Source organism: Oncorhynchus masou, chromosome 28 (assembly GCF_036934945.1).
Source record: "Oncorhynchus masou masou isolate Uvic2021 chromosome 28, UVic_Omas_1.1, whole genome shotgun sequence".
NCBI lineage: Eukaryota > Metazoa > Chordata > Actinopteri > Salmoniformes > Salmonidae > Oncorhynchus > Oncorhynchus masou.
Window position 1 is genome coordinate 53,086,809 of NC_088239.1, and position 26,060 is coordinate 53,112,868.

Below are 26,060 nucleotides of genomic sequence, written 5' to 3' on the forward strand. Positions count from 1 at the left end.
CCCCTGGACTTTTTCAACATTTTGTTATGTTACAGCCTTACTCAAAAATGTGCAATAATGTCTAAAAACCTGATTTTTCTTTGACATTATGGGGTACTGTATGTAGGGAGAAAAAAAACAATATTAAATACATTTTAGAATAAGTCTAACGCAACAAAATACGGAAAAAGTTGAGGGGTCTGAATACTTTCCGAATGCACTATGTTGTGTAAGGCAGAATCTGAAGACTTACAATCTTCTCTTTGTCAGAGTAGGAGGGGAAGCTCTTGGTCAGAATGGCACTGTACTGCAGAAGAACTTTGGCAATAGTCTGTGGGGAGGAAAACAGGTCATTACAGTGTCATTGGAAATATGTTCTCATTCCAACCACTAAATGACTGTCATCCTTTTCTGTTAATGGGTAGTGGCCTTTAACACTGCCTAGAGGCTAGTGTGTTTTTTTTAGGTAAAGTTAGAGTGAGGGTATGCGAGGTTACTGTCGGGTAACTTTTCTGCACTACTGCTGGAAAGAGTCCACTGAAAGTAGGAATATATTCCCTGTGATGAAAAACCTCAGTCTCTCTATAGACTGTGCCAGCCCAAGCCCAGCTAGAAAGTATGATTGTCTCATTAGACATTTCTATTTAATAAGAACATATCATATCCAATTCCTTTACACAAATGTTAGTCCCCCAGACAATGCTCGGGATGCTTTTATAGAAATAGGATTTTCTAAGGCTAATATCTGTAATAAGGGTATTGTACTCTAAAATAAGAAAAGCAATGGTAAGGATTTCTCGAAAGGGCAGAGTTGGCTGCTTTCCGAAGAAAATGCAATGGGTGATCATGATCATTAATCACTTTAATGAGATTTGGGGCTATTTCAAAAGGTTTGAGCAAATGCCAAACTTTTTCTCCCAGTAACCAGGTTTCCATCCAACCATTTCATGCGAGTAAAGTACATGTCGGATAAAAAAATGTTGCGACAGGCCTGATGGAAAAGCTCATTTGTCAGAAAATGTTGAGAAAACAAAATACGCTAGACAAGGTGGGATCTTTTTGTGTGAATAAAATTTGTTGAGAAATGGCGGGATAAACTTGGAGTCACACAATGATATGTTGTGTGGTCCTCACACTACAACTCGGGAAAGCATACAATTTATTGGGCTACAGATGAAATAAATTCTGATCAACCTCACAGGGTTGGGTCTCCCGAGTGGCACAGCAGTCTAAGGTACTGCATCGCAGTGCTTGAGGTGTCACTACAGACCCAGGTTTGATCCCAGGCTATGTCATAACCAGCTGTGACTGGGTCCCATAGGGCGGCACACAATTGTCCCAGTGTCGTCTGGGTTTGGGGATGGTTTGGCGGAGGGGGCTTTAATTGGCTCATCGCGTATTAGCGACTCCTTGTGGTGGGCTGGGCGACTGCAGGCTGACTTCGGTCGTCAGTTGAATGGTGTTTCCTCTGACACATTGGTGCAGCTGGCTTCCGGGTTAAGTGGACGGGTGTTAAGAAGCGTGGTTGGGCGGGTCATGTTTTGGAGTACGCATGACTCCACCTTAACCCCCCCCCCCCCCCTAGCCCGTTGGGGAGATGCAGCGATGAGACAAGATGGAAATTGGGGAGAAAAAGGGGGTAAAATTTAAATTAAAAAATCTTCACAGGTTGATGAAAGTGCACTGTGATGAGCTTGATGTTGTTTTCCAATAAATATAGAGGGTCTTATTCTGGTAACATCATGATCAATACTTGGCTGCCGTTTGAGAAACAAAAATAATCTCACTATTTTGTCCATAATATTCTCAACATGTAGGTTGCTTAACCAGGATCTGGGGAAAATAAATGACGAATATGACTAGATCTCTTCTCTGCCCAGAAAGCTACCATTCAAGTGACCACTCACCAGTTCTGCGAGTTATAATGTCAATATATATGTTTGTTACTCACCAAATATGCAACAATTCTCATTTACTGCAGTTATGCCCAGTACGTACTTCCAGAATAGGTGTATATGAGAATGTACAAGCAAATGTATTGTTTTTGACCGGAAAAGGCACCGCTAGGGTTTCAATAATTTTGCTGGTTTTCCCCCAAATCCCAGTTGGAGGGTCCCGGAATCAGGAGGGAATGAGCCACGACATGCTGAATCCTCCAACAAGGATTTGGAAAACCATTTCTTGCAACCCTAGCGATGCCTCTTCAGGTCAAAAACAATACATTAAAAAAATATGATTGCTTGTAAATTTTAATTTAGACCCATTTTGGAAGTACAATACATACCAGGTGTAACGGCAGTAAACTACGTTAGATGCAGGAACATTTGGTGAGTAACAAACATATTTTGACATAACTCTTGCAGAACTGGTGAATGGTAGCTTTCTGGTCAGAGATCATCATATTCATCCTATCCTTTGCCCAGACACTGGATCAGTAGGCATACCTGCGCTGTATGTACAAGCTCTTGGCTAGAGCGCACACTGTGTGCCAAGTTCAGAGTGGGCACATTCGCAATATAAAAAAAAAGTACAACTCAAGCATGACTCAGGGAGAGGTTCCCTAAAATGAATCTCACAGATGGTGGAGATATGAGAGAACAATCTATCCCAACAGGCATTTGTCAACAGGTCAGACAGGTAGCTAGGACAACGAGGGTAAGGTTACCTTGGCAAATCGTCGGCTGTAGTGGGCCATGACCTTTGGGTCAGGACAGTCCAGTTTCTTGATGATCTCAAAGCTCTGGTTGAGCTGGGTGAAGACATCCACCACCGAGCAAGAGAAGAGAGCATGCTCAGATGTCTGCTGGAACTGGTGGGAGAAGGGGATGGAGACAATTGTAACTATATCGTTTATAGTGAAGAGCTGACAAAGATCGGTTATTTTCCCATTACTCAACTCCATCTTTCTTGTCTCTCTCCAGAGCTCCATGCATGAACTCCATGGAAACGCTTTCATTCTCATCCAGCCACTGCAGCACAAACTGTAAGAACCACCTGCACATGGGAAAGATTGGCGTAAGGGGTAAAATAGAGTGAACCTATTTTTATACACATTTCTTAAGTTAAAACAAGTCACTGTTAACTCACGATGGGTAGTCGGGTACAACCCCTTTGAAGTTTGGCAGGTCCTTCACATACTCATTGTACAGCCACTTGACCTTGAAATGCAGGTTCATGTAGTCGGCACTCTTACACAGCCGGTGCTTTTCATGCTCTGTGGAGACAAACACATCAGAGAGTGAGTGTGTGTCTCTCTGAGGGTGTGTTTCTTTTTGTGCGTGTCATTGTGTACAAGTGTGCATAAATATGCACTTATGTATGAGTGTCTGAGTCATAATACTACTGTAAGAGAAGTATGGATATTTAGGGCACAGAACAGGTAGGATTCAGTAAGCTTGGAGGTAGAGGAGTGAAGAGCAGCCAGCCATCCCCAGCGGGCTGTACAGCCACAGCCAGGTGACATGAGGGCTCTCCTCTCGCTCTCTCAACTGGGCTTTGAAGTGGGCTTACTGCTGGCTGAGTGTGTGATGGGCAGCTCAAAAAAAATCAAATCAAATTTTATTTGTCACATACACATGGTAAGCAGATGTTAATGCGAGTGTAGCGAAATGCTTGTGCTTCTAGTTCCGACAATGCAGTAATAACCAACAAGTAATCTAACTAACAATTCCTAAACTACTGTCTTATACACAGTGTAAGGGGATAAAGAATATGTACATAAGGATATATGAATGAGTGATGGTACAGAGCAGCATAGGCAAGATACAGTAGATGGTATCGAGTACAGTATATACATATGAGATGAGTATGTAAACAAAGTGGCATAGTTAAAGTGGCTAGTGATACATGTATTACATAAGGATGCAGTCGATGATATAGAGTACAGTATATACGTATGCATATGAGATGAATAATGTAGGGTAAGTAACATTACATAAGGTAGCATTGTTTAAAGTGGCTAGTGATATATTTACATCATTTCCCATCAATTCCCATTATTAAAGTGGCTGGAGTTGAGTCAGTGTCAGTGTGTTGGCAGCAGCCACTCAATGTTAGTGGTGGCTGTTTAACAGTCTGATGGCCTTGAGATAGAAGCTGTTTTTCAGTCTCGGTCCCAGCTTTGATGCACCTGTACTGACCTCGCCTTCTGGATGAAAGCGGGGTGAACAGGCAGTGGCTCGGGTGGTTGATGTCCTTGATGATCTTTATGGCCTTCCTGTAACATCGGGTGGTGTAGGTGTCCTGGAGGGCAGGTAGTTTGCCCCCGGTGATGCGTTGTGCAGACCTCACTACCCTCTGGAGAGCCTTACGGTTGAGGGCGGAGCAGTTGCCGTACCAGGCGGTGATACAGCCCGCCAGGATGCTCTCCATTGTGCATCTGTAGAAGTTTGTGAGTGCTTTTGGTGACAAGCCGAATTTCTTCAGCCTCCTGAGGTTGAAGAGGCGCTGCTGCGCCTTCTTCACGATGCTGTCTGTGTGAGTGGACCAATTCAGTTTGTCTGTAATGTGTATGCTGAGGAACTTAAAACTTGCTACTCTCTCCACTACTGTTCCATCGATGTGGATAGGGGGGTGTTCCCTCTGCTGTTTCCTGAAGTCCACAATCATCTCCTTAGTTTTGTTGACGTTGAATGTGAGGTTATTTTCCTGACACCACACTCCGAGGGCCCTCACCTCCTCCCTGTAGGCCGTCTCGTCGTTGTTGGTAATCAAGCCTACCACTGTTGTGTCGTCCGCAAACTTGATGATTGAGTTGGAGGCGTGCGTGGCCACGCAGTCGTGGGTGAACAGGGAGTACAGGGCTCAGAACGCATCCTTGTGGGGCCTCAGTGTTGAGGATCAGCGGGGAGGAGATGTTACCTACCCTCACCACCTGGGGGCGGCCCGTCAGGAAGTCCAGTACCCAGTTGCACAGGGCGGGGTCGAGACCCAGGGTCTCGAGCTTGAAAACGAGCTTGGAGGGTACTATGGTGTTGAATGCCGAGCTGTAGTCGATGAACAGCATTCTCACATAGGTATTCCTCTTGTCCAGATGGGTTAGGGCAGTGTGCAGTGTGGTTGAGATTGCATCGTCTGTGGACCTATTTGGGCGGTAAGCAAATTGGAGTGGGTCTAGGGAGTCAGGTAGGGTGGAGGTGATATGGTCCTTGACTAGTCTCTCAAAGCACTTCATGATGACGGAAGTGAGTGATACGGGGCGGTAGTCGTTTAGCTCAGTTACCTTAGCTTTCTTGGGAACAGGAACAATGGTGGCCCTCTTGAAGCATGTGGGAACAGCAGACTGGTATAGGGATTGATTGAATATGTCCGTAAACACACCAGCCAGCTGGTCTGCGCATGCTCTGAGGGCGTGGCTGGGGATGCCGTCTGGGCCTGCAGACGGCATTTTACTCACCTCGGCTGCAGTGAAGGAGAGACCGCATGTTTCCGTTGCAGGCCGTGTCAGTGGCACTGTACTGTCCTCAAAGCGGGCAAAAAAGTTATTTAGTCTGCCTGGGAGCAAGACATCCTGGTCCGTGACTGGGCTGGATTTCTTCCTGTAGTCCGTGATTGACTGTAGACCCTGCCACATGCCTCGTGTCTGAGCCGTTGAATTGAGATTCTACTTTGTCTCTGTACTGACGCTTAGCTTGTTTGATAGCCTTACGGAGGGAATAGCTGCACTGTTTGTATTCAGTCATGTTACCAGACACCTTGCCTTGATTGAAAGCAGTGGTTCGCGCTTTCAGTTTCACGCGAATGCTGCCATCAATCCACGGTTTCTGGTTAGGGAATGTTTTAATCGTTGCTATGGGAACAACATCTTCAACGCACGTTCTAATGAACTCGCACACCGAATCAGCGTATTCGTCAATGTTGTTATCTGACGCAATACGAAACATGTCCCAGTCCACGTGATGGAAGCAGTCTTGGAGTGTGGAGTCAGCTTGGTCGGACCAGCGTTGGACAGACCTCAGCGTGGGAGCTTCTTTTTTAATTTTTTTTCTGTAGGCAGGTATCAGCAAAATGGAGTCGTGGTCAGCTTTTCCGAAAGGGGGGCGGGGCAGGGCCTTATATGCGTCGCGGAAGTTAGAGTAACAGTGATCCAAGGTTTTTCCACCCCTGGTTGCGCAATCGATATGCTGATAAAGTTTAGGGAGTCTTGTTTTCAGATTAGCCTTGTTAAAATCCCCAGCAACAATGAATGCAGCCTCCGGATAAATGGTTTCCAGTTTGCAAAGAGTTAAATAAAGTTCGTTCAGAGCCATCGATGTGTCTGCTTGGGGGGGGGGGGGGGGGGATCCACTCCCCTTGTGCCCCTGGGCACGGTGATTAACACACACAAAACATCGAGAGACATCTATCATTGGGAGAGTGTGAAAATGAGTTTCATGAGGACAGAGGAAAGTTAGAGATGTACAATCCACCTCTGGGGAGAGGAGGTAATAAATGGGGTCCTGGGAGACATGAGCAGCTTTCACACCCACCACATCTACTCCCTGCTTCTGTCGCCCTCTCGCTCTGCACCGCATGAAGCTCTACCCCCCCCCCTCTCTCTCCATACTCAACTTCAGTGTAGCTTGCTCAACATTCTTCTCCCTCCCTAGTAATCCATCTCAGCGAAACAGCCTTCCCTATAGGATTACCTGTGCATCTCTGTTGGGAATGACAGTTTTCACTGGAAACACAGATCTAACTATGTTTATATGTTGGGGGTTCTGGGGGAAGAACAAGACAAGAGGAGTGATGGGGTGGAGTTGATGCTCTTACCAGCATAAAATGTCTGCCCACGAAGGTGGAATTCAGATGGGGCTAGAACACAAAGGAATGAACACGGACCGAAGGAACGAAATGAAAGACAACATGGCAACAAAATAGAAAGAAAAAAGATCAATAGAGAAGTGGAGAGGAAGATGGAATGGAGACGAGCTCCGGTAGAAATAAAATTATATTCAACACTAAAATACATTATATAAACTAGGTGGTTCCAGCCCTGATAGCTGATCGGCTGACAGCCATAGTATATCAGGCCGTACACCAGGGGTATGACAGCACGTTTCCTTTTACTGCTATAATAAAGTTGGTAACCAGTTAATAATTGCAATAAGGCACCTCAGGGGTTTGTTGTATATGGCCAATATACCACGGCTAACGGCTGTATCCAGAACAGTACCTAAGAACCGCCCTTAGCTGTGGTATATTGGCCATATACTGAACCACACTCCCTCAGGCGTTATTGTGGAAATATCTAACGGCTAACAGAATACTGGCACATCTTGTAGAAAAGCATAAGAAGAGGGTCTCTTATCATTTACAGTACAGTATGCAGTCTTACCCTGAAGCCACTGGTAATGATCAACGTTATCCATTACTGAAAGAAAGACATGGTAGAAGACACACACACAATGCTGAGACAGAGACGGAGCCACAGACAGGGGGTGGAGAAGACAGACTGGGGAGATGTCCTTTTCCTTCTACTGTTACTTAGTACCTATAGTACACTCCACATGAACAGTTGGAGTCAGAAGTTTGCATAAACCTTAGCCAAATACATTTAAACTCAGTTTTTTACAATTCCTGACATTTAACCCTAGTAAAAATTCTCTGTCTTAGGTCAGTTAGGATCACCACTTTATTTTAAGAATGTGAAATGTCAGAATAATAGTAGAGAGAATGATTTACTTCAGCTTTTAATTATTTCATCACCTCCCCTGTGGGTCAGATTTTTACATACACCCAATTAGTATTTGGTACCATTGCCTTTAAATTGTTGAACTTGGGTCAAACAGTTCGGGTAGCCTTCGCCAAGCTTCCAACAATAAGTTGGGAGAATTTTGACCCATTCCTCCTGACAGAGCTGGTGTAAAGGAGCCAAGTTTGTTGGCCTCCTTGTTCGCACATGCTTTTTCAGTTCTGCCCACAAATTCTCTGTGATTGAAGTCAGGGCTTTGTGATGGCCACTCCAATACCTTGACTTTGTTGTCCTTAAGCCATTTTGACAACTTTGGAAGTATGCTTGGGGTCATTGTCCATTTGTAAGACCCATTTGCAACCAAGCTTTAACTTCCTGACTGATGTCTTGAGATGTTGCTTCAATATATCCACATAATTGTCCTTCTCGTGATGCCATCGATTTTGTGAAGTGCACCAGTCCCTCCTGCAGTAAAGCACCCCCACAACACGATGCTGCCACCCCCGTGCTTCACGGTTGGGATGGTGTTCTTCGGGCTTGCAAGCGTCCCACCTTTTTCCTCCAAACATAACAATGGTCATTATGGCCAAATAGTTCCATTTTAATTTCATCAGACCAGAGGACATCTCTCCAAAAAGTACAATCTTTGTCCCCATGTGCATTTGCAAACTGTAGTCTGGCTTTCTTTATGCCGGTTTTGGAGCAGTGGCGTCTTCCTCGCTGACCTGCCTTTCAGGTTATGTTGATATAGGACTCGTTTTACCGTGGATATGGATACTTTTGTACCTGTTTCCTCCAGAATCTACACAAGGTCCTTTGCAGTAGTTCTGGGATTGATTTGTATTTTTCGCACCAAAGTACATTCATCTCCAGGAGACAGAACGAGTCTCCCTCCTGAGCGGTATGACAGCAACGTGGTTCCATGGCATTTATACTTGCGTACTATTGTTTGTACAAATGAATGTGGTACCTTCAGGCTTTTGGAAATTGCTCCCAAGGATGAACCAGACTTGTGGAAGTCAACAATTTTTTTTCTGATGTCTTTGTTGATTTTCCAATGATTTCAAGCAGAGGCACGGAGTTTGAAGGTTGGTCTTGAAATACAGCGGGGCAAAAAAGTATTTAGTCAGTCAGCCACCAATTGAGCAAGTTCTCCCACTTAAAAAGATGAGGCCTGTAATTTTCATCATAGGTACACTTCAACTATGACAGACAAAATGAGAAGAAAAAAATCCAGAAAATCACATTGTAGGACTTTTAATGAATTTATTTGCAAATTATGGTGGAAAATAAGTATTTGGTCACCTACAAACAGGCAATATGTCTGGCTCTCACAGACCTGTAACTTATTCTTTAAGAGGCTCTTCTATCCTCCACTCGTTACCTGTATTAATGGCACCTGTTTGAACCTGTTATCAGTATAAAAGACACCTGTCCACAACCTCAAACAGCAACACTCCAAACTCCACTATGGCCAAGACCAAAGAGCTGTCAAAGGACACCAGAAACATAATTGTAGACCTGCACCAGGCTGGGAAGGCTGAATCTGCAATAGGTAAGCAGCTTGGTTTGAAGAAATCAACTGTGTGAGCAATTACTAGGAAATGGAAGACATACAAGAGCACTGATAATCTCCCTCGATCTGGGGCTCCACGCAAGATCTCACGTCGTGGGGTCAAAATGATCACAAGAACGGTGAGTAAAAATCCCAGAACCACACGGGGGGACCTAGTGAATGACCTGCAGAGAGCTGGGACAAAAGTAACAAAGCCTACCATCAGTAACACACTACGCCGCCAGGGACTCAAATCCTGCAGTGCCAAACGCGTCTCCCTGCTTAAGCCAGTACATGTCCAGGCCCATCTGAAGCTTGCCAGAGAGCATTTGGATGATCCAGAAGAAGATTTGGAGAATGTCATATGATCAGATGAAACCAAAATAGAACTTTTTGGTAAAAACTCAACTTGGTCGTGTTTGGAGGACAAAGAATGCTGAGTTGCATCCAAAGAACACCATACCTACTGTGAAGCATGGAGGTGGAAACATCATGCGTTGGGGCTGTTTTTCTGCAAAGGGACCAGGACGACTGATCCGTGTAAAGGAAAGAATGAATGGGGCCATGTATCGTGAGATTTTTAGTGAAAACCTTCCATCAGCAAGGGCATTGAAGATGAAACGTGGCTGGGTCTTTCAGCATGACAATGATCCCAAACACACCGCCCGGGCAACGAAGGAGTGGCTTCGTAAGAAGCATTTCAAGGTCCTGGAGTGGCCTAGCCAGTCTCCAGATCTCAACCCCATAGAAAATCTTTGGAGGGAGTTCGTGTCCGTGTTGCCCAGCAACAGCCCCAAAACATCACTGCTCTAGAGGAGATCTGCATGGAGGAATGGGCCAAAATACCAGCAACAGTGTGTGAAAACCTTGTGAAGACTTACAGAAAACGTTTGACCTCTGTTATATACCCTTTGTTGGCAATGACAAAGTATTGAGATAAACTTTTGTTATTGACCAAATACTTATTTTCCACCATAATTTGCAAATAAATTCATTAAAAATCCTACAATGTGATTTTCTGGATTTTTTCTCTCTCATTTTGCCTGTCATAGTTGAAGTGTACCTATGATGAAAACTACAGGCCTCTCATCTTTTTAAGTGGGAGAACAGCCACAATTGGTGGCTGACTAAATACTTTTTTACCCAACTGTACATCCACAGGTACACCTCCAATTGACTCAAATGATTTCAATTAACCTATTAGAAGCATCTAAAGCCATGACATTTTCTGGAATTTTCCAAGCTTTTTAAAGGCACAGTCAACTTAGTGTATGTAAACTTCTGACCCACTAGAATTGTGATCGTGACTTATAAGTGAAATAATCTGTCTGTAAACAATTGTTGGGAAAATGACTTGTGTCAGGCACAAAGTAGATGTCCTAACCAACTTGCCAAAACTATAGTTTGTTAACAAGAATTTGGGGAGTGGTTGAAAAACAAGTTTTAATGACTCCAACCTAAGTGTATGTAAACTTCTGACTTCAACTGTATACTCTGGGGCTCATTCCTTCGCCATATAGTCACAACTAACACAAACACACTCAGGCAAAAGGCCAGATAGGGCCACTAAGACTGGGAATATGGTATTAGTGGTTGAGGAGCTTGACCCCAAATTAACGCAGACTGGACACGTGTCTGCTCGGCTCCTGATCGGTCATCCGTGGTGACTCACCCTCCATGGCATACTTCATGTCCTGGGAGAACAGCGCCCACATGACTTCAGCACACACCTTCCCCACATTCAGCTCCTGAGGGAACCTGGAGGAGAGATGGTAGAGAGTATCATTACATACTGGAATTATTACAGGAGTACATCAATTATTAGTGTGTGTGGATACTAACTGGTTGAGCACAGGTGTGTAGGAGTTCCTGTCCTCCTCTATGATGGAGACTATAAGGGTGATCAGTTTGGGCCAGAAGTCCAGGTTCTTGATGCTGGGGCCTTGCTCCTCCAGGGGAAGATCCTCTTTGTTCTGGACCAGAACACAACCACACTCCCAGTCAGACAAAACACTGAATGTAACACTGTTGGATTAAAGTGATATCCCGTGACATATATGAAAAGGGTGTTGAATCAAAAACAAATTTTGACCAACAGGCAAAATGATATGTTAATTGTATAGATACTCCTCTAAGAAAACCAAATGATGCAAACTTTATGTCTCTATCATAATCCGTTCAAATGTTAATGTAGTTTTTACCCTTGTAGGATGGTTAAATTAGGGTGACAAAATAAATGGAGACCAGAGGAAAAAAAGTGGTCATAAATCAGGAAAACAGCTAGGGGATATACTGTGCAAGATTTAAGGTTAACTGACAGGCTCACTGTTGAACTCGGCATCTTCCTTTTTGAATCCGGAGGACAGAAAACAATAGGGAGGTAAGATAAATACTGATTTTGAGACACGCTGTTCATATTCATGCGAAGTCCCTGTTCTTTTCCCAAAGACTTCTCGCAAAAACAAGCGTTTTTCTGTGAAATGTCAACGGAACACTGAGGGTACTACAAGCTTATTTATTTATTTTCAAAGCCTTTTGCATTTAATTCAGCTCAATGTCATGCCAATTTTGATTGTTGCGACACTCGGTAACAACTTGGAAGACAAAACGTCAATTCCTCAAAAGTGTCGGCGATAAAGCTGCACCACTCTGTCAACTGAGCTTGGTGCTCATTATGGGATGTACTAGGTTATGACATCTGACTTTTTGATATCATGTTAATGATATGGTAGATAAAGACCCCACTGAATGATTCAGAACATGAATTATACTTGCCTTGGTAAAATGTATTTTCTAACATAATGTAGTGAAATGTCATCACCAAAGTGCATTTTCAACCACTCTGGGTAGAATATGAATATCCTGCATTAATTCTGTTAGTTCAACTCACTGCCATTTACTCTAAGATCGACTGTGTGACTCACTGTGTCCAGCAGCTGGTACTGGCGGCTGTACAGCTCCTGGCAGTTGTTGAAGATGTAGTCGTAGGTGGAGTTGAGGCAGGCCTTAACACAGTCCCTCACCACCTGACTGGCTCTAGGGGGACTCTGCAGTTCCTGGACCTGAACACCAGAGGGAGATGATGAGCGTTACAGAGAACACTTACACAGCACAATAAAGAGTGATATATCGTAATGATTTACAGTCATAGCACCAGTACCCATTGAGAGTAAGAAAAACTTAAACACAAAGGCAGGAGTAGAGAAAATGTTTCTTCACCGAGAGTCTTTGTAGCCTAGCCCTTTGCCTATACCTTCATCCTGAAGAAGGTGATGCTGGTCAGTAGGTCCACAGTGGACTTCAGGTCCTGGAGACGATCCTTACTGCTGGCAGGAAAGTTGTTCTGAGGGAGAATAATTGGGGACCATTCCATGAGGAAAAACAGAGATAGAGGGGAAGGTGCATATTTAGAGGTCAATGTTAAAACTTCTCAATTTACCCTATATGTGGAGAGGTCAATGCGCAAGGAGTTGTGGAGTTGATCCAATAGCTTGACAAAGCGCTCTTTCTGTTGGAGGGAAGAGAGAATTAAGGTGAAAATCATTCAGAGAAAGACAACCTGTGGTATATGACAACTACAAGGTAGATGGTGTTATTGAGGTTGGGAGAGAAAGGGGTGTGGGGCCATACGAACCCCGAAGTTGGAGGCGGCGAAGCGGTCAGAGGCGGAGACGTTGGTGGAGGCAGTGGTGTGGGCGTAGAAGGCATTGATGTTGGCCAGCAGGGTGCTCATCACTGCCGGAACGCCAGGACACATGTACTTAGAGGACAGGCAGGCGAAGTGCCTGAACACACCAGGAGAGGGCACTGTCAGGGAGGGCTCAAAGACAGCAGCTCAATGTTGGTTGATTCTACTATTTAAAAGTTTCATTACGTCTCTTGTTCACATACCATAATTATCGCAATGTAATGTTCAGGTCGAAATGCTAAGAACATGTTTTTGTAATTTGACCCAATTTATACCACACAGACATCTTTCATTATTGGGCAAAATAATATACAGTAGCAGTGGATTTCAGGGACGTAATAGGATTTACAGCACACTGCACAAGAGCAGGCCTATGTTTAGCTAGCTAGCACTCTCTCTGGGGTCAGGTTTTCACCCAATGATCCCTCACTATGTGGGATGGCTGTCTCATTTCTCCCATCAGGCCCCTGCCCCATTACGTCTGAGGGATGGCCACCTGAGTGTGCTTTGTGTAAATGATGGAGCCAGTTAACAGGCATCTGTACAGAAAATGGCACCTCATGGAGACAAAGCCATTCTTAGACCATTTATAATTGACTTTCCTTCATTTGGGGCCACCAGGAAATGACAACAGCACCAAATGGCTATTTCATATTAGAGAAAAGGGGGAGAAGAGGGGGAGAAGGACAGAGAGTGAGACGGAGAGAGCACAAGAGAGATAAGATAAATAACAGAGATAAGAGACGAGAGAGTGAGAGAATAAGAGAAAGAAGAAACAGAACGAGAGAAGAGGGAACAAGAGAAAGAGAACAAAAGAGGGAACAAGAGAAAGATTGAACAGAGCGTGTGATAGCAAGAGAAAGTTCGAGTAGGTCGTCAGATTCCTCTGACTCACGTCATTGCCTGGTAGATTGACTCGATCCCGTATCGCATGGCAAACTCGTCCACTATCTCCTGGGCCACCTCGTCAAAGTACACCTTCCAGGCATCGTCTCCTTTGGCATCTGGGATCCTCACCACCCCCTGGCCCAGAACGTCCGTTGAGTGGTGGAAGAGGTTCTGGAAGGCAGACAGCCACAATGTCCGTGTGATACAGAGACCCACAAGAAGCTGTGTTTCAGAGCTGGTTTAGGACTAGTTTCACTGATGGTTTCTGCAGTAATCTTACGAACAAAGAGATGTACTGAGTGCTGTACCTCGTGTAGACAGGTGTACTGGACGTGATAGGGAGCCACTTTCTCCTCTCCCTTGATCTCCACACTTATGTGGAGACGAATAGCGCCGGACACGGCCGACTTGTCGGTCCTCTTCTCTGTAACAATAGACACACACAAGTCAGTGAGTCAAATAATATAATCTAGATCTGTCACATTGACCAGGTCTGATAATCAAATGGCAATTACAGACTATTACTATCAATGGGTCTACAGTGGCTCCGCTACAAGGCCATTCAGTGGGTGCTATACTACGAGCATTACTACAGTTTGTACTGAGGACAAGGGCTAAGGGTTGTATGGATTTGTCCTTGTTCTTCCGGCTGAGGACACTTCAGCTGGTCTTATTCTGGAAGTGGCGTGTTCGGCAGCTCATCCCCGGCTATTTCCCCTGACAGCCACATTATCAGGGTAATTCGTACGTGTCGTCTAAGCGGCCGCGATACGACTGGAGTGTGCTACATATTAATCAAGGAGGAGATCTCCCCTAAGAGGATGGAGGAGATGAAAGAGAGAGAGTGGCTTTGCGTATGATTTCACAGCTCTTTTAGTGTTGTATTGAACACAGTCAATGAGTAACATCAGCTAAATGTATATTTCGCAGTCTAGGGAAAGTGTACAGACGTTTCCCCTTGTCATAGAGCTAACACACTAAGCAACCACTTTAACATTCAAGAAGTGCTGTTCCTTTGAAGGCCTTTTCAGTATCATGGTGGAGTCATTTTCAAAAAGTCATGATTAAACAGGCAAAGAAAGAGGCCTGCAGCTTCAGAATGGCACAGTTAATCACATACCCATGCACGCAAACAAATACACCACATCAGTAACTCATGCTGGGTCTCTCATCTGCAGGGATAGGAAGTCCATGACAGACAGTGAGGCATCCCTAAAAAGGTTGACTATCATTAAGAGGAGGAAGAAAAAGGAAAGCCAAGGGCGATGAAATAATTCACTTTTGGAAAGTGTTTAAAGCTAGAAGAACATTGAAGAGCTTTTTCAACACCCCACCCTCCTCCTGAGTCCCGAACCAGCACATTCAAAAAGGGAGAGTGTAAAAGCTAGAAAACAGAGGAAGAAAGAAGCCATGTGGACAAAGGAAGACAGAAAGGGGCAGGAGAAGAAGCACAAGTGAGAGTAAGCCCAGGGGAAGGTAAAGACCATGGTGGTGACAGCCAATGTTTTCATCCAGGGCAAGTAGGAGCCTTAGGGCCACTCCTCGCTTGTGCAATTGGGCAAGACAAATGGTATTGCTGGCCAAGGGAGATGTGGGTAATGAGGTACAAGCACAACACAGACTGGACTAGAGAAGAGGGCTACAATGTAGATCAGAGCTGGTGACATATGAGAGGCAGATACACTAGGGTGCTAACTAACCCACTGTGTTACAGTAAGAGGTCTTGGGTGTTGCGGGAGCTAGCGCATAAGGATTTCACTGCACATTTCATGAATGCTGTCAACTGTGTTTGTAACAAATACATTTTGATTCAATGTTTATTTTCCTAGACTTTCAACCCATCATTAACTAACCCTGGGACAGACAATCCATTAAGACAAAGCACTGTGTAGCAACTAACAATCTGTTAGTTGAAAGGGTTGATTTCAGCCCTCCTATAGAGTATAATAATAATAATAAGAGTATAATTCAAAACGGAAAAGGAGGGAATTGGCAGATGCAATGAGGACGCTAACAGAATATGCCTTTGGCCTAACTTAGAAGAGTAGACGTATGAGTGATAGGGATTAGAGCAGTACATATCTGTAAAACGGATGATAAAAGAAGCATGAACAAAACAAACAACCTTCACCCTTTAGATCATCTGAAACGTTTTGATTCTCACACCAACCCCATCAGATCAGAAGGGAATATTTCCTCAAAGCGGCGGCTGAATACAGGCACTTCTCGGTTGAGACCCGCGTACACACACTAAAAATAGAGCTTCTTGGACACAATGAGGAGGGAGCACAGGGGCATGTGAGGACTGAGGAGAGGCTGTGAAAGGGAGAGGGCCCTGTACACTGGACACTTTCCAACGGCTCAGAGTTGGCCTGGTATGGACAGTTTCATGGCTTCACTCCAGAGAACACATTAACATTAGATTAACATAGAATCAACAATGCCAAAACAGGCCCTGTGTGAAGCCACTACTACTATTTCTCAGAGCTGCGATGCAGTGGAATGTCCCCCTTTGACACAGTCATTCTTACCATTCTGACCCCTTTGACTTATCTGTACATGCACTTAACATAATAACGATGGGTTTCGAACACAGGCAGCCACCTTCGTCTCACATACAGTCGACATTATACTGCAGGATAGCGAGGACGTACCCAGGTTATACCAGACGTCCATCTCTCCGCTGAGCGTGCGGACCTCGATGATGCTCTGACCCAGGAAGTCGTCGGACTCTCTCTTCAGACGCTGCTTCACCCGGGACTTGATGTCATCGTCCTCGTCCCACACACGCACCTTGATGCGGTCCGACGAGTTATGACACTCGCTGGGGGAGAAAATGAGGAAGGTAATGTTAATGTGAAGAATTCATACCAAGAACAGATATGCATGGTAACTACATTGCGTGGATGCTAACATTGCAGCTCATTCTAAGGTAGTAGAACTGAACTAGGTGTGGCCTGATGTAATATAAGGGGAAGAGTTAATTACACGTGTGTGCACCACTACCATGAATAAATTAGTGTCTCCCATTGTCAAATGGCTCCAGACAGCGTGTGATATTTTGGAAGTGGGTTAAACATGACCACATACTTCCTTTGGGTGAGGAAATTTAGACTGCCTGAGGCTTGAAGTCTTGGCCTGCCTACACATTATAGGAACACGCTCTCTCACAGGATAATACTACTGACTCCATGTGCAGGGCCAAGTCAGACTCACAAGTGGAACTTCTCCTCCCAGACAGGGTTGAGGTTGCCGTAGATGGTTTTGGTCCTCTTCTTGGTCTTGCCCACCTGGACAGTGACGTAGGGGTCGCTGGAACCCGTCTTATCTTTGGCCTGCAGTCCCTGGGCACACAGCACTGCAGACAGACATATGAACAGTGAGACAGGGAAGCATCATACCACAGGTGGACAGACAGGATGACACAGAGTCATTCGAAATCAATAAAGAGACATGGACAAAGTCAGATGGGGAGAGAAGACTAGTTACAGTACAATAAAACAGTTCATGGAACATGACCACTGGTGCAATACCATTACTCCCTGTGTTGGTGTACCTGTGATGGTGATCTTGGCCGACCACTTGGAGGTTCCGTCCAGTACACTCTGTTTGATGGTCTTCATCTGTTGAGCGTGGATCGCCTTGCTGACGACAAAGACATCCCGGATCACGTCAAAGATCTCCGGCTTGTTCCTCTCCCTGATCTTCATGCGGTCCTTCATGGCCATGATGATGTTCTGGGTACGATCCTCAGCCCCATGCTTGGAGCTCTTCTCCGCAGCACCTAGAACATCAGAAACCACCCAAAAACAGTACATGGAATAGGAGTCTCTTTGTGGCACCATAATGTGAAGGTTGTGATGTAAATATTCTTATATATCTACCCAGTTGTTAACAGCTATTTATTTGACCATCCGAGTCATCAGAATGACAAAGCACTTGGATGTATTATTATGTCTTCAGTGCAACATCAGTCATAACCAACAGAGTACACCATATAATTCCACTGTACTTTACATATCACTGACAGCTGTATTCTGGGATGGTGAGGAGGTAGGAGTAAATCAACAGGAAAGTTCGAGCCACCAACTCGGTTGACAAAGTCTGGAAAAGTGTCGACCCAGCCAAATGAGAGAAATTATAAAACACAAATCTATTGCAAAATGCATATCTATGTCTCATACACTGTCAATCGTGTGACTGGCTTTTCAATGCATCAGATCACTCAGTTTTGCAATACGGCTGCGTCGCTGCAAAAGGATCCTAAACATACTTCGTCTGTCTAGCTTCAGATGTGCTGTACTTACGCTGCAGGCAGTCAGCATTCAGCAGTTCCTGGCACTTCTCGTGACACTTAACCCCGCACTCGGAGCACCTCATGCCCTGGCGGGCAATGCCCCACAGCAGCCCCTCACACTCGTAGCAGTAGGTGGGCGTGGTGGCCGTCCACACCTCAAAGTTATGGGGCGTGGTGCAGGAGATGGGGTAGATCAGAGCCTGAAGAGTCTTCTTATAAACGTGGTTCTTCTACAGAGGGGGAGGAGAGAGGATACCGAGATATGACTTATTCCTATGATATTGGTCCTCTCAGGAGAGTTTTGAACAGAGTCTTGATTAATTCAGTAGAGTAATATGCATCCCATGATGTACTCACCAGCTCCTCGTCTTTGACGGAGGAGCGCGCGGCCATGGAAGAGGTGATTCCAGCCTTTCTAGCCTGGACCAGTGACTGTGGACGACAGGTGAAAATCTTGTTAGTTGCCATGTTAAAACAACTAAACCCAAACAGTGATCACAAAGATTGGTGGAGTATTGTAAGTGTTCTGTGAACCTTTACCCAGTGAGTGTACTACCCAAGTGAGTAGAACAAGGCCCATAGAGTTAACACCAGACCGGGTGAAGGAAGGAACTAATGTAAGGATTGTTACAACACAGGTCATGTAAGGTGATAACATGGGAGGAACTAAACCATGACTGACCAGTCAAGACGTGTGTGTGTGTGTGTAACCAATGGAGGATTCAGTTAAAACTCCAGTAGTGATGGTCTGTACATGGCTCAGCATGTAAGTGTGGAGAATACAACCCAACAGAACAAATCAATCTATCATATGAATGAATTAAGGGGAGAGGTAGAATACGAGGAAGGGAATATTGTTTTAAATGGTTATATCAAGTAGGAAAACTACAGTGCAGTTGCACGGTGACATTTGGTAACTCAGGTGCAGCATGAAACCCCTGTTGCACATTATTTGCAGAACAGCTGCATGGTGTACAATCTCTTGTCCTACTTGATATACAGTATAATAAAAACAATTCTGACTAAAAGGAAAGGAGCAATTGTGTTTTTTCCACTTACCATAGCCTGACCAAGGAGAGTGATTGCATTCAAGAGAATTGTGGGGAATAATTAGAGAGAATGTAACACTGGTTTGACATGTGCCTCACTGGGTGATAGCTCTGTGATTCCTTATGATGATATCACTTTTTTTCAAGCAAATGCTGAAATTATCAATTGAATTCTTAATTATCAAGATGCTTCTCTTGTTCTGGTATTACAGGATAGAACAACATGTACTGACAGACAGGACAGAAAGTGTGATTTGAAGCATTGAGATGGATGGGAAGCAACACCTACCACATCGCTGACCAGAGGTATAGGCTTCCTCTTACGAAGGTCTGGCATGCTGTCAATCCCAAACAAACCACTTCCACCGCTGTGGACACGAAACAGAGTGATACACTCGTACAAAATACACAAAACACATGCATCAGCTTTTCCAGCACATTAAAAAAAGGTATGTGAAATATAAATCAACATTGACAGAAATTATTTGGGCATCATCATGATTTACCCTGGTTTGATCCAAGCTTGTCTGGAGTTGGGTCCATCATCTCGTCCCTGCAGGATTTAACACACATTAGTTTTTCAGAGTCAGTAATTAGACCACAGTAATATACTTAATCGTATATGTTAAAAAAATGTACACAGAGGTTAGTGAGAATGGAAAGAGACAGAGCAGGTTGAGTTTCACCTCTTGGATGGTACATGCAGAACAAAACAATTTCAGAACAGCATTTTAAGTAATGTCTCGAGACAAGGAGAGGATAACATTTGATCCATACATGACATCTAATGATTGTTGCCAAACTGAAAAGCCTAAAATAGATAAAATTCAACAACCAAAATGATCATTGTTTATATATACAGTACTAGTCAAAAGTTGACACACCTACTCATTCAACAGATTCTTTATTTTTACTATTCTCTACATTGTAGAATAATAGTGAAGACATGAACACAATGAAATAACACATATGGAATTATGTAGTAACCAAAAACAAGTGTTAAATCAAAATATATTTTATATTTGAGATTCGTCAAAGTAGCCACCCTTTGCCTTGATGACAGCTTTGCACACTCTTGGCATTCTCTCAACCAAGCTTCACCTGGAATGCTTTTCCAACAGTCTTCCATTGGTGTTATTTCATAGTTTGTCTTCACTATTCTACAGAAAATAGTAAAATAAAGAAAAACCCTTGAATGAGTAGGTGTTCTAAAACTTTTGACCGGTATATGTGTTTATCTCAATAGCAAGAGGGAGGTGCATTTTCAAATCAGATGTGGGAAGGAGATGAGGAACACTGAGCAGTTTGCTGTCCCACATCACTACAATGTACAGATGCAGATAAAGCAAGGCACAACTTGTTTTTGTCGCACAGTTCAGAGTACAACAGAGAAAACATTGGTGGGGAAGTACATTGGATAACTCTTTTGGAGTTTTACAATAACTGTAAATGTTTTCTCTCTTCCTCTGAGGTAATGTGTTTCATCAGCGCCAGTGCTCCTCTCCACTCAGATTAATGGGGCTACAGTTAGGTAGCTGGACCCCTCTGGGGCTCTCCTCTCCCAGTACTAGGAGGTTCTGACAGCGTTTGAAACAGTTCTGAGGGAACCAGGTAGATTCGGCTGTTGTATGTAAACACTGAAGCCGGTGAGAGAATGTGGCTTCTCCAAAAACAACTTCACCACAGTGTTTTCTATTGGTCTGATCCTGCCAAGAACATAATTATTTTACTCTATTCAGGTTAACAGAAATAGCTTTTAATTCGATCAAAACATAATTCTAAATCCATTTGAAAATGCATTCATTAGGCGCAAACCTCAAAAATAAAATCACAAGCAAAGAGTTAAACACCTCAGTTCAAGGTATGACAAACAAAAAGGGACCATGCTTGGCTCCGTGCATACGATATAAAAACACCCAACGGCAAACACAACAGTTGCACCAAAACTCAAACTATATCTGTGTAAATGAAAACAACAAAACATAACTGAAAAGGGAGCTCATTTGAAATTCATGAGAGTAACCTGGTCATCTTCTCTGCTGCCATCTGGAAGGAAGAACATCCATCAAAAAAGACAACATTAGGGTTCATGTATATAAATAGCTAAGAAGATCATAAATAACCAGGTCAACTCTACTACCAATCAAGTGACAATTTTCAATCCAAGGTGTCAGGATCAATCACATCTTATACTGCTACATTAATAGTTATAAATTATGGGCTAAATGTGTAATTTCCATCTAATGAAGACAGAGAAAAGCAGTCAGAGTTTAGGTACATAGGGAATATGTGTTAGATTACTTTTTTTTTTTTTGCTGTACTTGCAAATAATGTAGCACACGAAAGGAGATCTACCTGGATTGAACTCCTCCTCAGAGAACGTAGACTGGGATCCTTGGGAAGTTTTGGAAAGTTTACGTCTCTGTCTTTTTTCTTTCAGGATGCGCTGCAGATTAGCAAGGCGTTCCTTCTTAGGGCTAACAACATCCTGTTCTCTAAACCCATCCTGATCAGCTCCATCGTGGTCTTCTCCTATTGGGCTTAACCCTGTTGGACTTAACCCTATCCCCTCTGGGCTGATGTTAAAACCTGCTGAACTCTTCCCAGCCCTTCCTGGAGGAGTGTGGTCTGGTGTCAGCTCTGGGTTGGACAGTTCTCCATCAGTCTGATAATCTCCTTGGCTCTCTAAATGCTCCATGGAGTGATACTCGGTAGGGGTGCAGGGGGAGTGAGTCCTTTCATTTGGGGATGCTTGTAGGGAGCAAGGCAGGTTCTCTTGGGCTGGGCTGCAGTCCACATAGATTGAGGCCTCGCTGTGTTCTTCCAGAGGAGACGCAGAGCGAACATGATCAGTTGGCATAGTGATCGCTCCCTCCGGGGATTCAGGGGAGCAGGTTCTGACAGGAGAGGGAGCTGCTTCTGACTCACTATCATCGTTGCCAGGCTCCGGGCTCGAACCCTCCAGCTTCCTCAGAGCCCCTTTCAAAGCAGACCTAAAGGTGAGCACAGCCTTTCCAATGTTTTTCACATCAAATCCCACATTGAGGAGCTGGGTGTTCTCAGGCTCAGGGCTAGGCAGGTCCCCCGACCCCCACCCTCCTGCATCGTCTCTTGGGACACACTGTTCAGTCCACTCTCTGTCCAGGCTCTCAACGGATCCCACATCCAGGGTGTCAGCGGAGGATGTATAGCGGTCATAGGGGGAGTGCAGCTCCAGGTAGCCATCATCACAGTCTGTGAGCAGCACAGTAGAGCAACTCATGCTCCTGGACGGCCCACAGCTCCCCACATCAGCATAGGCGTCCATTGTGTGGTAGCCGGAGCTCCGAGAGTATGGGCAGTTGGCTGAACAGTCACACACTAGGTGTCCATTGCTGCCCTGCTGCCTGGGGTGTCGCCAGTCCACCACACTGGACGAGCTGGAGGGGGAGTTCTTATGGATGCCAAACAGCAGGGACAGGTGCTCTGAGCTGCTGTGGGAGGACTGGCCTGGGGTGCTGCTGGTCTCTCCTGTGGTGTACCTGTCCCAGGCACCTGGCCCTGCACAGTGGTCCTCCACCTCCTCCCCACTGTTCTGACAGGAGTAGATGTCGTCTTCGCTCCAACCGTTCTCCTCGCTCCAGCCCCCATCTCCGCTCACACTGTGCTGCATGCCTGCCGAGGCCCAGCCACTCTGCCATAGCCTGGCCTTAACTGAGCGGTACCTGGCATCCCGGTCCAGAGTGTTGGAGCTGTGACATGACGACAGGGAGCTGGTGCTGGGGCAGTCATGGGCATACCCTTGGTCCAGGTAGGAGAGGCTGGCTTGACTGGGCCCTGGTCGTGAAGAGGACACTTCTGAGCTGTGGTCGGAATTCTCCTGGTCAGCTGGTTCGCGTTGGCAAGGAGCTAACCTTTCTCTCCATGTTTTAGGTGACTCCTGGGGTGGCACCATCATCATCTTCACTGGGTCTTTGTCCCAAGACCCCTGCAGGCGCTCCAGTAAAGGACTGGTGGCCCTCCTGTGGAAGGCTGTGACAACATTCTGACTGCCCGGGCTGCCACTAAGCCTCTGAGGGGTCTGGGGTCCTGGTGCTGAGGCTCCAGAGTAGAGCTCCCCTATCTCATTCAGCACTGCATCCACACAGCAGGAGACCTCGTCCACTGAGCCTCTCACAGAGGTCAGGTACTGCCGCAGGTCTGCGATCTCCTCCTGAATCTTGTTTATACCTCTCAGCTCTTTCAATATGTGTTCAACGATGTCACTGGAGCATTTCTCTCCCTCATCTTCCTCCTCTTCACTAGGAGAAGGCCTGTGTGTGTCCTCCACAACCCTGATCCCATCCTGACATTCAGCGCTGCTGTTCTCTCCAGAGGGAGTGATGGGTAGGCTAGCGGTGGGGCCGTTGGTACTTACAGTACCGGGGGCGTTGATGAAGCCCTCTTTGTTCAGCATCATATTCCCAGCCACAGGTGGGTTTAGAGTCCCTGTGTGACTTCGGCCATTGGGCAGGGAGGAGTGGAGTCCAGTGAACTCCCCACTGGAGGGGTCTCTCTTCAGGCCACATATAAATATGTCCTGCTCCACAGGGGAGAGCAGATGATGGGGCTGGTGGATGGAGGGCTCCCCCGGCCCTGCCGGGCCCTGCAGGAACTTCTGGAACTTCCTCCGCAGGCTCCGTCCCACCTTGGGGCTCTGAGTGCTCGTCTTACCCCCCAGCTCCCTCCTCTTGGACCACTTGTGTGGACTCTGAGGTGCCTCTACACCACTGTATTCATCTGGTCCACTGAGGCCCTTCTCGTGGCCCCTAGAGAACATCTGTCTGGGGGCCTGGCTTCCTGGTCTTCGTCCTCAGGGGCCAACCAGCACCCTGGGCCTCAGTTCTTTGTGTGACCACACAACATCCTGATGATGTAGAAGAGACTGATCTGCTCACAGAGCCTTGTCCATGACTGGCAAGGCAGAGAAGACAGAGACATGAGAGAAATACAACTTTGTTTTTCAAAATATTATTATACACGCAAAGATTTGTTTTAATTTTGCAATGTTTGTTTCCCATCAACATGAACCTTCCCTTATGCATGCGTACAAGCCATTTCATCCTTTACATTTCAGTCATTGGCATACAGTACACAAATCCCTCAGAGAATCAATAAACATATTTATAATTCCACCTTCATTTTGGACCTTGCCAGTATACACATTTTTCAGTCCAACAGACCAGAAAGCAGAGCGAGAAAAACACCAAATTCCTGCTGCTATATAATGGCCGCTATATAATGTCTGGTGAAATCATTAAAAAACAAATTAAATAAGTGGTGCTATAGCCAAAATAAGTAAAATTGCAATGGATGACTGGATGAGTTATTTGAGCAGTCAGTTTCTATATGGTTTGCAAACAACGCACATAAGAATTTAGCTAGCTCATGCCAATGCATTCCCATTTACACTGCCGGCAGAATCATACAAAACACAGACAAAATGCAGACACTCAGGCATGGGAGAGTGGGAGTAGAGGGCATTCATCTCTGCAACGCCAGAGAAATAGATTATGGTGGAGCGTTGAATTGTGATAAAAATCCCACATTGATATTGGGGGTCATTGTGAGTCAAACCAATGCTCTGTACATCAGTGGGTTGGCCAGTCACCCCCTCTCTCCAGTCACGGAGAAGGAAGGAGCAGGGAAATGATCGGACACCGTACAGCTGGTATAAACTCTATAATTAGGACATGATCAGAAGACAGCCTGGTAATTAGTTGACGGCTCAATTCTCTCCTCTGAGTCAGGGTATTTTCTGTGCACACACCAGCTGCAGTAGAGATACTCTATATATACAAAAGTATGTGGACATCCCTTCAGATTAGTGGATTCGGTTATTTCTGGCAGGTGTATAAAATCAAGCACACAGCCATGCAATCTCCAAAGACAAACATTGGCAGTAGAATTTCCTTACAGAAGAGCTCAGTGACTTTCAAAGTGGCACCATCATAGGATGCCACCTTTCCAACAAGTCAGTTCTTCACATTCCTGCCCTGCTAGAACTGCTCCGGTCAACTGTAAGTGCTGTTCTTGTGAAGGGGAAACGTCTAGGAGCAACAACGTCTCAGTTGCAAAGTGGTAGGCCATACAAGCTTATAGAACGGGACCACCGAGGGCTGATGCGCGTAACTCGTAAAAATCGTCTGTCCTCAGATGCAACACTCACTAGAGTTCCAAACTGCTTCTGGAAGCAACGTCAGCACTAGAATGTTTGTCCGTAACTTCACGAACTGGGTTTCCATGGCCGAGCAGCCGGACACAAGCATAAGATCACCATGCGCAATGCCAAGCGCCATTGAACTCGAACAGTGGAAACGCGTTCTCTGGAGTGATGACTCAAGCATCACCATCAGGCAGTCAGACGGATGAATCTGGGTTTGGCGGCTGCCAGGAGAATGCTACCCGCCCGATGCATGTAAAGTTTGGTGGAGGAGGTATAATGGTCTGGGGCTGTTACTAATACAATTGCTCAGAGAAATATATTTTGTTTAAAGGTGCAAAATATAGAAATCGAACTGCCAATTCCTTGTTACAAAACAAGCAATGGACAGTGTAGATAATCATTGTACCATCTAAAACGCTGTGAAATACAGTATCTTGTCATTAAATCCTAAAAATTGTATTTTCTGCAGTTTGAAGCTGGTGTGCAAAATCGAAAGCAAAAGACACAAAACTAAACTTAAAACCCGGGAAACATAGAAACAGAGCACATAGAACAGATTCTTAGAGGGTGCCAATAATTATGAACCTGGATGTACATGGAAATCCACAAATGTACTCTATAGTGAGGCAATAAGTAAATATGCACTCACGCAACAGCCAACTAATATTTAAGGATTCATTGCTTGTTCATCTACCCCTCATCCCCACTGATCCTGGTTGTTTGAAGCAGCTCAGACAGTGACAGCCAA

General features: G+C 45.1%; 1 protein-coding gene across 1 annotated transcript in view; it reads right to left on the minus strand.

Annotated features, from left to right (window-relative positions):
* The window catches only part of unc13bb (unc-13 homolog Bb (C. elegans)), a 108,720-nt gene that overhangs the window by 10,597 nt on the left and 72,063 nt on the right, over positions 1-26,060 (minus strand). The window contains 19 exon segments of the mRNA XM_064942600.1: positions 233-310; positions 2,645-2,788; positions 2,877-2,973; positions 3,067-3,193; positions 10,879-10,964; positions 11,049-11,179; positions 12,131-12,268; positions 12,460-12,549; positions 12,646-12,714; positions 12,841-12,991; positions 13,790-13,953; positions 14,091-14,206; positions 16,437-16,606; positions 16,999-17,140; positions 17,339-17,566; positions 18,090-18,309; positions 18,437-18,511; positions 19,418-19,496; positions 19,635-19,681. Coding sequence (XP_064798672.1) covers positions 233-310; positions 2,645-2,788; positions 2,877-2,973; positions 3,067-3,193; positions 10,879-10,964; positions 11,049-11,179; positions 12,131-12,268; positions 12,460-12,549; positions 12,646-12,714; positions 12,841-12,991; positions 13,790-13,953; positions 14,091-14,206; positions 16,437-16,606; positions 16,999-17,140; positions 17,339-17,566; positions 18,090-18,309; positions 18,437-18,511; positions 19,418-19,496; positions 19,635-19,681 — 2,352 coding nt within the window.